We start from the raw sequence: 9,932 nt of genomic DNA, 5'->3' as shown, positions 1-9,932 counted from the left end.
TGGACTTAAGATTTAGTCAGTCCCCAATAAAAAAACTCACACACCCCACTGAATTTAACCAGTTTAAGTAATTACTCAGACACTTCTTTAAAGGGAAAAAGAAAATAAATCTTTACTCACTGAAAGACTTGTAAACTGCAGGCTGGAGCTTGATTCAAAGTTGCAATAAGATGTACAAAACTACATAGGTTTTCAGAAGTTGGCAAGAATGAAGAAAAAGGTTAAAATAGTAAAAGGCAAAAAGGGCTTCTCTCAGACCGCATGGCTAAGAGAGAAAGCAAGGTTGATGTAAAGAAGAGGCTCAGCAGAGCATTCTCCCACTACCATGTCACAAAACCTCTAGCAGCTAAAACTAAGGCAGTAAAGCAATGTGGAGACAGAAGGGTCACTTTTGCTTGGCCAAGGAAATGTGTTTATTTATTGCTCAGGGAGATAAGTGGGATCAGGCTAACCACCCAGCATGTTAGTAAATAACAACACTTCCTGCCTCTCAGGTGAGCATGCACTAATTTACATGTTGGCTTGTTAATTCATTCCAGCAGCCTTTCTCAAGACAATGTGGAAAGATTGTCCTCAACCTTCAACCTCCTTCACAAGTTCTGGAAACTGTCTCTAGTACTGGCTTGGTTGTCATCTCGGTGCTAGGGCAGTAGGTTATTTAACTCAGGCTCCCCTCCGTTAGTTCACACACTAGCCAGTGCCTCACGCCAATGTGCTTTGTGCCTGTGTTCATCCTCTCACTCTGTGACAGCTTGATGCAGCCCTGGTTGTCCTCCATCATCCGGAATGGCTCCTCCCTTTCTATTCTGAAGTCTCCCAGGAGCTCCTCCAACTACAGAAGTTCTCTGCATGCTTCAGATGCTGCAATAAGTTCTGACTCTGTGGAAAATAAAGCTGCAATACTTTGTTTACGACCAGCCCATGAAATAGGACCATCATCATACAGAAATAGGAAACCACTGGTGACCCTGTAACATGTGTTATCGTCTGCCCAATCTGCATCTGTGCACCGTACACAAGCTTTGGATCTTTGCTAGCTGGCAGTCTCACTTTAAAGTCCACAGGGAGAGTCCCCTTTAGGTATCTGACTACTCTTTTGACTGCTGTTCTTGTCACTGTATGTAGGTGAACTAACCTTTCTGCTCAGTATCCCTACAGCAGTGGCAATATCAGGTCTGGTAGCAGTTGTCAGATACAAAAGCTTCCCTATAGCTATTCTATACTGACTGTTGTGTAGTAGAGGTTCATTTCCTTTCTATCTTTCAGAAGGTCTGGCTGCATGAGGATTGCCACAAGGTGTGCACCCTGCAATGATCCAATTATTGGTCCAATGATCTTTTATTTCTAGTTAAGTAATGATCCAAAGATCCAATGATCTTTTATTTCTGCTTAAGTAGATATGAACCATCTGCCTCTTTTTTCAATTTGAATGCCTAAGTCAGCCTCTCCTAGCTCCTTTATCTCTAGCTCCTGACTAAGTTCATGTACTAGCTGCTTGAACTCCTCCTGCCTGCGTGTAGCTAGAATTAGGATGTCATCATAAGTTAGAATAAAGGTTAAATCTCTGTCTTTGTTTCTGGTGTGCAGACATGGATCTGCTTCACCTTGCTTGAAGTCTTGTGGCAGTAGAATTGTCTTCAGTTTCTCATTCCAGGCTCTGGCAGCCTGTTTCAATCCATAAAGGACTTTCTTCAGTTTGCAGACACAATCAGGATATTCCTGTTCACAAAACCAGGGGATTGATCCATGTACAATTCCTCTTCAATCTTGACACGTAGAAAAGCAGTCTTGATGCCTAGGTGTTTCACTTGCATCTGTCTAGATGCTGCTATGCTGAAAAGCACCCTTATGGCACTGTTCATTACAACTGGAACAAAAGTTTTAACAAAGTCTTCTCCATACTTCTACAGAAAACCTTTGACACCTGCCTTGCCCTGTGATGCTCCACCTCTCCATTTGTACCTTCCTTTTCCTTAAACACCCATTTGCACTCAGTGGCTTCCTTCTCTGGTGGCAGTGTCACCAGTGTTCAAGTTCCGTTCTCAGGTAAGGCTTCTATCCCCTCCTTTGCAGCTAGTCTCCATTCGGCACCCCTTACTGCTGGCATTTGTTCATCTTCCTCCCAGATTGCTGATCCACTTGTTTGCAACAACCTTGCAGAGTAGGACAAAGCGCCAAGTCCCCATCTGTAGTCTGTATCAATTAAGGTGAACCTTACTGTTGGGAAATGGTTCTGCAGCAGCAGAAAAGAGAGTTTATTACTGTATGTAGCTATATCTATAAGTCTATGTACTCTCCATATATCTATAGGCAACAGGAAGAAGCATATTTCCTCATTTCCTATTGCATTGTAATAGGATAGGTTTTGCTGTATAAGCTGTTTGATAGGCTGAAACTGCTGAAAGTAGGCGTTCTTATAGGCAATAAATCACTCTGACAGTGGCTGGAGAGAGCTGAGCTGATAAAGCTGAGGGAGAAACCGAAAGAGAAAATAGAAGAACACTGCAGAGAGAAGCTGTGAGGCAGTTCAGTTTTCTCCCCAGCTAACAGAAAGAACAGTCTCTCCCCAGCAAACTGAAAGAGCTAAACAAAGCGAAGTCTTCTGTCTTTGGGAGTCATTAATTTTTCAGCACACACTTTCTTCGAGCCGGCCTCGCAATAAGTGGTGCTCCCGTGTGATCGAACATAAGAAAAGGGCCATCAATCTTCAGTTACGACCACAGAACGACAGTACTTGTGTTCTGCCCTATCACCTCGCTCTGCACGAGCTCGGCGCGCTAAACATCCTTTTAAAGGATCCCAAAGGGTGAGTAGGTTGGTCAAATTCAGATACATACAATGGGCTCAGGATTATCCCAAGACCAAAAGGCTTTCGTAGATGAACTGTTCTTTCTAATTACAAGCCATGGCCACCCAGCCACAAAGAAAGAGCTGGAAGACTTAGTTTTGGCCATATATTCATGTTGTCCATGGGTCCCTGAGAGTGGCACCCTTGACTTAGAACAATGGATGAAGATTGGGAGCACATTTCAAAACGACCCAAAAATTACTTCACGCATTCTTTTTAGTTGGTGCAAAGTGAGGGCTTCTCTTAAGTATCTTTCCCCAAGGAACATCCTTTTCAATCAACAAATGGAATGTGGGGCCATGTCCATGTACCCTCCTTTGCCACAGATACTACCTCCAGCACCTAGTGCATCCCTATTGCCTTCTGCACCTCCATTGCCTTCTCAGTATGATTCCTACCACAGTAGGAAGAAGCCTCCTGATAGACTGGACAATGATGACTTTAGCACTCCTGACCTATTTCTACAAAATGACCACAATGCACCTTTAAGAACAACCCCTGTGGTAACCCCGATTGCAGCTTCTCTGTCCGCTGCGCTAATTGACTCTGGGGATACAGCACACCCAATGATTTCTGCATTTCCCATCATCCGGGGGACCCCTGCTGTCGCTGCAATTCCTGCTGCGGGCGGGAATGCTGCGATCCCTGGTGCAGCCGCGGTCCCGGACCGATATGAACCCATCCCAATGAAACTGATCAAGGACTTGTTGCAGGCTGTTAAAGAATATGGCCCTCATGCACCCTACACCAAAGCCTTACTGGAAAATTTGTCAGAACAGAAGCTGACACCTAATGATTGGAAACTGGTTGTTCGTTCATTATTGCCTCCAGCTCAGTCGCTGTTAATTTTGGATGAAATGCGACACTTGGCAACGGAGCAAGCTGAACAAAATGCCCAGTCAAACCAAGCAGTCATAAACAGGGTTACCAGGGATCAACTTATTGGTGATGGGCAGTTTCAAACAACAGCCCAACAACTTGGCCTTTCAGACCTTGCCATTGAGCAGCTTGCCAAAATTATGAAAAAAGCATGGGCCAAGTTGCCAGTGTCTACTGAGGGGCCATCACCTGGGTTTACAACCATTCGACAAGGCCCTACAGAATCATTCTCTGACTTTGTTAGTCGCCTGATTACAGCAATAGAAAGGCAAATTGATAACCATAAGGCACGTTCTATGCTTCAAAAACAGCTGGCCTTTGAAAATGCTAATGATGACTGCAGAAAGGCACTGACTCCCATTTATAGCAACCCAGAAACCACTATTCAGGATATGTTAAGAGTCTGTCAAAATGTGGGGTCTATTTCTCATAAGGCAGCTATGTATGCTACAGCACAACAAGCATCTATACCAAAACTTCCTCAACTGAAGATTCCATCTACTCTGACCTTAGTACAATTACAAAGCCTACTAGGAAATATTAACTGGGCTAGACCTTTCCTGGCTCTCACCACAAAAGAACTTTCTCCATTATTCGACGCTCTCGCTGGTCCCACATCGCCGGCAGATGTCATTCCTATCACGGAGCCAATGAAGCAAGCGTTTCAACTTGTTTCTCACCGCCTTAAACTTCAAGCCGTTGATCGACTACCTCCAGACTCTTCTCGTCTTTCATGTGCTATTTTATCTACTCCTTCACTCCCTACAGCCATCCTGTATGCTCCTGTCACATCTGAAAGGATTGCCATAATTGAATGGTTGCATCTTCCTCACACACCTTCTCGCAAACTCTATCCATTTGTCACAGCTGTGGCAGACCTGTTTTCTAAGGCCCGTTCTCGTTGTGTTCAGTTGATTGGTTCTGATATTGACTGTGTTTATTTTCCTTTCAGGCAAGGGGATGCTGAACGTCTTCTACAAAATTCAGTTGATTTTCAAATTGCATGCGCCGACTTTCTCGGCAAAATCATTCCTAATCCTCCAAAGGACAAACGTATAACTTTGCTGTCTCTTGTTCCCTATACTTTAACTACTTGCTTTGCAGATCATCCATTGCCTACAGCGACTACCGTGTTCACGGATGGCTCACCAAGCAAGGGCGTTGTCACCTGGCAGGACAAAAGTGGTAACTGGGTTCCTCAATTTACATCTTCTCATACTTCTGCACAACGGTCGGAACTTGCTGCTGTTATTCTTGCCTTTCAAATATTTGCTCACCAGGACTTTAACCTAATTGTGGACACTCAGTACGTATTTCGACTACTGTTGCATTTGCCTTTCTCCTATCTTGCTCCCTCGATGGACAAGGAACTGTATGACTTGTTTTCCACTTTGCAGTCTCTGCTTCAGTCACGCATCAATCAGTGTTTTGTTTTTCACATTCGCTCCCATTCTAATTTGCCTGGGTTCCTTGTCCAGGGAAATGCGGTGGCGGATTCATTTTTACATGACATCCCTGAGACCTTTCACCTTTTTGATGATCCTATTTCTTCGCATGGGATGTTTCATCAATCTGCTAAGACTCTTCATAAACAGTTTAATATTCCCATGGCTCAAGCTCGGGACATTGTCTCAGCCTGTTCATCCTGTACTACCTCTCCTCTGAATCTGCCTTTTGATGCTGTTAATCCCCGTGGAGAACATTCTAATGAGATTTGGCAAATGGACGTAACTCATACTCCATTGTTGTCCCCATTCTCTAAGCTTCATCTCACTGTTGACACTTACTCAGGTTTTATTTGGGCGACACCAATGAAAGGAGAAACTACTAGACACGTCATCCAGCATTGTGTTCGCACGTTTGCTGTCATGGGCAGACCAGACTTGATCAAAACTGACAATGGGCCGGCTTATGTTTCAGATGCCTTTTCTCAATTTTGTAAACGATGGGGAATTAGGCTTAAACATGGGATTCCTTTCAACTCTACAGGTCAAGCAATTGTAGAGCGTGCTCATTTAACCTTTAAATCCCTTCTTCAGAAACAGACCTCTGGGAAGAATGTTCCTGTAGTTGACATCCCTATAGCTGTTGCTCATGTATTGTACACATTAAACTTTTTGCTGTTTCCTCACAATAGGAACCACACTCCTGTTGAGCTTCATTTTAGGTCCCAGGAGCAGCTGCCGCGACCCTTGGTGTCATATCGTCAGCCACCGGACCCTACCTGGAAGGGCCCGGCCGAGCTGATCACCTGGGGACGTGGATATGCGGCGATTGCTTTGGACAAAGGAGCTGTGTGGATTCCTGCACGATGTGTTCGACCATGGCGCACTGCGCTTCCAAAGGACATTGTGGACTCATAATGTGCTTAGTGTTATTATTGATCTTTTCCTGCGGTCAGAGTATTTCTTTAGGACCATGGCAGGACAATTATTATTTTAAAGAGATAAGTAAGGTGTCTGAAATTCTGAAGTGGCGCTACCTGGAATTATCGCAGTTTACTAAAGTTATCTAATTTCACTGAAGCCATGTTTAATGATAACATCGTGCTTTAAAGCTTCTAAATTCAGAGCTCAGCGAACTATGTTCAGTTGCGTTGCAGAATCGCCAAGCTTTAGATGTCATGTTAGTGGACCTGGTTGCGTACCCTTGTTATGTATATCATTATTATAATTGTAATTTTAGTTATTTAATGTTGCGTTATTCAATGTTTGCCTGCTCTTGTATCTACACTGCTATCCTACTGTCGTTGAACCATCCCATCAGATTCTCTTAGCTATAAGCGATTGTATCAGGCTAGATGACTATAATCCTTTGCTTAAATAAACAACGGAGGGAATGTTGGGAAATGGTTCTGCAGCAGCAGAAAAGAGAGTTTATTACTGTATGTAGCTATATCTATAAGTCTATGTACTCTCCATATATCTATAGGCAACAGGAAGAAGCATATTTCCTCATTTCCTATTGCATTGTAATAGGATAGGTTTTGCTGTATAAGCTGTTTGATAGGCTGAAACTGCTGAAAGTAGGCGTTCTTATAGGCAATAAATCACTCTGACAGTGGCTGGAGAGAGCTGAGCTGATAAAGCTGAGGGAGAAACCGAAAGAGAAAATAGAAGAACACTGCAGAGAGAAGCTGTGAGGCAGTTCAGTTTTCTCCCCAGCTAACAGAAAGAACAGTCTCTCCCCAGCAAACTGAAAGAGCTAAACAAAGCGAAGTCTTCTGTCTTTGGGAGTCATTAATTTTTCAGCACACACTTTCTTCGAGCCGGCCTCGCAATACCTTACTGCTCCTTTTCTCAATAATTGAATAAAATAAAATTCTGACACCTTTTTCAGTAACACAGATTATGCACTTGGCTATGTTGCTTCTCTCATGTGACTTTACCTTGAGACCCGTGGCTACAGCCTTTATGTCTCTGGGGCCCAAAGATCTGAGGCATAAATTTCACTTGCTGCCAGTTTCTTCCTGGACTTGGACTGTGCTTCCTGTTCCTCTAAGACAGTGGTTCTTAACCTTTGTTACTCGGATGCTTTTGAACTGCAACTCCCAGAAACCCCAGTCAGGACAGCTGGTGGTGAAGGCTTCTGGGAGTTGCAGTCCAAAACTCCTGAGTAACCCAAGGTTAAGAACCAGTGCTCTAAGAGACTCAATTTACAGGTATCATTAGTACTAGTAGCTTCCAGATATATTTTACCATCTTTTTGAATTATGTATTTTGAACGTCTGAATCTCATATCAAATTGCATTTTGCTTCTGGCACAAATAGGACCTCCTGTTAATAATTTCATTAATTGCATCTTGTACATGACACAATAAAATGACAGATCCTTGTCCCTGAATTTTCACAAAGCTTCCATTAGCTGCCTGTATCATTCCAGAAAAACCATCATCAAGAATTTTTAAGAAATCTTTTTTGTAGCATATGTGCATGGTTGTGCTGGAATCTAGAGCTCAGTTACATGAATGCTGAGAGCTCTGTACAGCTTCATAAGCCATAAGGGATTTCTGTTTAAATTCCTTGCTTGGGTTACGCTTCTCTCTTAGTTAGAAGCTGCATTCTACCATCTTTTAGCTCTTTGTTCAAACTATGGAGAGCTGCCATTGGCTGAGCACCCTCTAGGGGTGTAGCAATCCTTTGCCAGGTACCTTCCCTTTCCACAGTTACAACAAGCAGCTGATTGGTTACAGGACAATGTAACTTGAGTCAGATGCCTGACTTCCTGTATTACAGCTTCTAATAATGCGTCTACATGCACATTCTTCCTTCAAAGATCTCAAAGCCTCCTGAAAATCTTTCTTTTGGGCACTGATCACGACACAAAGTGTTGGAAAACATCACCCAGGGTCCCATACAAAAATGCCACCTTTTATACATCAGTCAATTACAAAGACTGAGATCAGAGAAAATGCGTAGCAAGGCAGATACGAGAATCACAGTCATATATGGAGGTTAATTTAAATTTAATAATTTGTGCTATCCAGGTACACAGAGTTTTAAAAATGGAATATTCAAACAACTTTTTAAGAGCCATTAACATTTTGGCAGATTTGCATTTTGGGACTAGAATAATTTCTTCGTTATTGATGCTCTTTATAATTACACCCTGAACTATAAAATCCTTCTCTTTCCATTCAGATAATCTTGTCTGTTGCAGTGGGAGGGTCCTCCATTATAGTCTTATACATCTTTTGAGCTTTTTTAGATTTTTTTTCAAATGAAGAAGCAAGAAAGAAAATTCATCTTTGTTCAGTTTAGGCAGCCAGTTCCCTGAATGTTCGTTGTTAGTAGCCATCCTTCTACCTCCACAGCAGTCTTATCTCTAGCTGGAAATGCACTAGGTTGGGTGGTTGAAACAATGCAAACCCTAAACACTTAACTTTAACAAAAGCTACCCAAATACAGTACTTGCTAACATTCAATATGCACTCCTTTGTTGCTACCTGTGCTTGTAACCTGATGGGACTTGTAGCAGATAATGTACTTGGTAGTCACAGCACAGAGGAATATCTTTAATTCCCTTAATTACACAATGAAAAAGGCTAGCAACACTTGGAGTTAAGATTGATTAGCAAGTCCCCAGTAAAAACATTCACACACCCCATTGCATTTAACCAGGTTGAATAATTTACTCAGACACTACTTTTAAGGTAAAAAGAAAATAAATCTTTACTCACTGAAAAACTTGAAAACTGTAGGCTGGAGCTTGATTTAAAAGTTGCAAAAAGATGTACAAAACTATAGGTTTTCATAAGTTAGCAAGAATGAAGAGCAAGGGTCACTTCTGCCCGAAATGGTTAGGGAGAGGAGGGGGTTCACGTTACCTGCATGTTAGTAAACAAACACTTTTCTCTTCTCAGGTGATCATGCACTAATTTGCATGTTAACTTGTTAATTAATTTCAACATAGCAGTATTCTGCTATTCGGTTCACAACATAATACAATTAAAAAAAACTAGCAATGATAACGTCAAATGAAACCCAACCAAATTAAATGGCACAAGCCACATGCAGCGCGAAATATACTTATTTAAAGCGGCAGGGCAGGAGGCAAAGGAAATTCAGCTGAGGGCCGTCGAAAGTGGCCACGAATGGCTGCAAACAAACGTCGTTGGCATTTATGTCGCGTAGTTTCAAAGGAGGAAATTTGGGCGGCGGCGCCGCACGCTTTGTGTTGTCGGTGTTGACCGTTCCCAGTGCCTGCCGAAGATGTGCCAAGAAGCTTTTCCTTTAATCTGATTCTACGCACGTTTTCTTCAGAGGAACACAGTGCCCGTCGAGCGGGCGGGGCAGGGGAGCCCAACCCTACATGGGTTTACTCGGGAGTAAGACCTCCCACTGAGGAATAAAGGCTACAATACTCCGTAGTCGAGGGGCTTCCTCCCCGGCAGTTTTACTCAGAAGCACCGCACGAAGAGTATTCCTAAACCCAGGATGCAGAGCATCTGCAACCTCGGTGCCATTTCGCGCCTGCCTCCCCGCCTTCCTTCCAGCATCCCTTGGCCTCGCTGTTCACAGCAAAAGGACCGAGGGGCGAAGAGCCCGCAGAGCGGAGCCTCAAGCGCATGCGCAGTCCTTTGTTGACTCCGGACATGCTTGCCTTTCTCAGGGCAAGGTAGTTCCGCCGACGGAAGATGGCGGCGGAGACAACAACGGAGCTTCTGTTTCTAGACACGTTCAAACACCAGAGCACGGAGGTAACG

General features: G+C 43.3%; 1 protein-coding gene and 1 long non-coding RNA gene across 3 annotated transcripts in view; one reads left to right on the top strand and one right to left on the bottom strand.

Moving 5' to 3' along the window:
* Window positions 1-389: 389 nt before the first annotated feature.
* Window positions 390-7,315, bottom strand: LOC144589286 (uncharacterized). Its single transcript, XR_013545326.1, has 2 exons — window positions 7,011-7,315; window positions 390-2,213 (listed from the first exon to the last, which is right to left on the bottom strand). It is a non-coding gene; the product is annotated as an uncharacterized LOC144589286 (long non-coding RNA).
* Window positions 7,316-9,787: 2,472 nt separating this feature from the next.
* Window positions 9,788-9,932, top strand: part of VIRMA (vir like m6A methyltransferase associated) — a 41,529-nt gene continuing 41,384 nt past the window's right edge. Inside the window, exon 1 of one of the 2 annotated variants that reach the window (XM_020785351.3) lies at window positions 9,788-9,926. In XM_020785351.3, the coding sequence (XP_020641010.3) occupies window positions 9,864-9,926 (63 nt within the window). In that variant the 5' untranslated portion in view covers window positions 9,788-9,863. The remainder of the gene's footprint in view (window positions 9,927-9,932) is intronic. The other variant, XM_078393597.1, reaches the window with a different exon arrangement.

This window comes from Pogona vitticeps, chromosome 4 (assembly GCF_051106095.1).
Source record: "Pogona vitticeps strain Pit_001003342236 chromosome 4, PviZW2.1, whole genome shotgun sequence".
NCBI lineage: Eukaryota > Metazoa > Chordata > Lepidosauria > Squamata > Agamidae > Pogona > Pogona vitticeps.
Note: the sequence above shows the minus strand (reverse complement) of the source record. Positions and strands in the feature narration are given on the sequence as shown.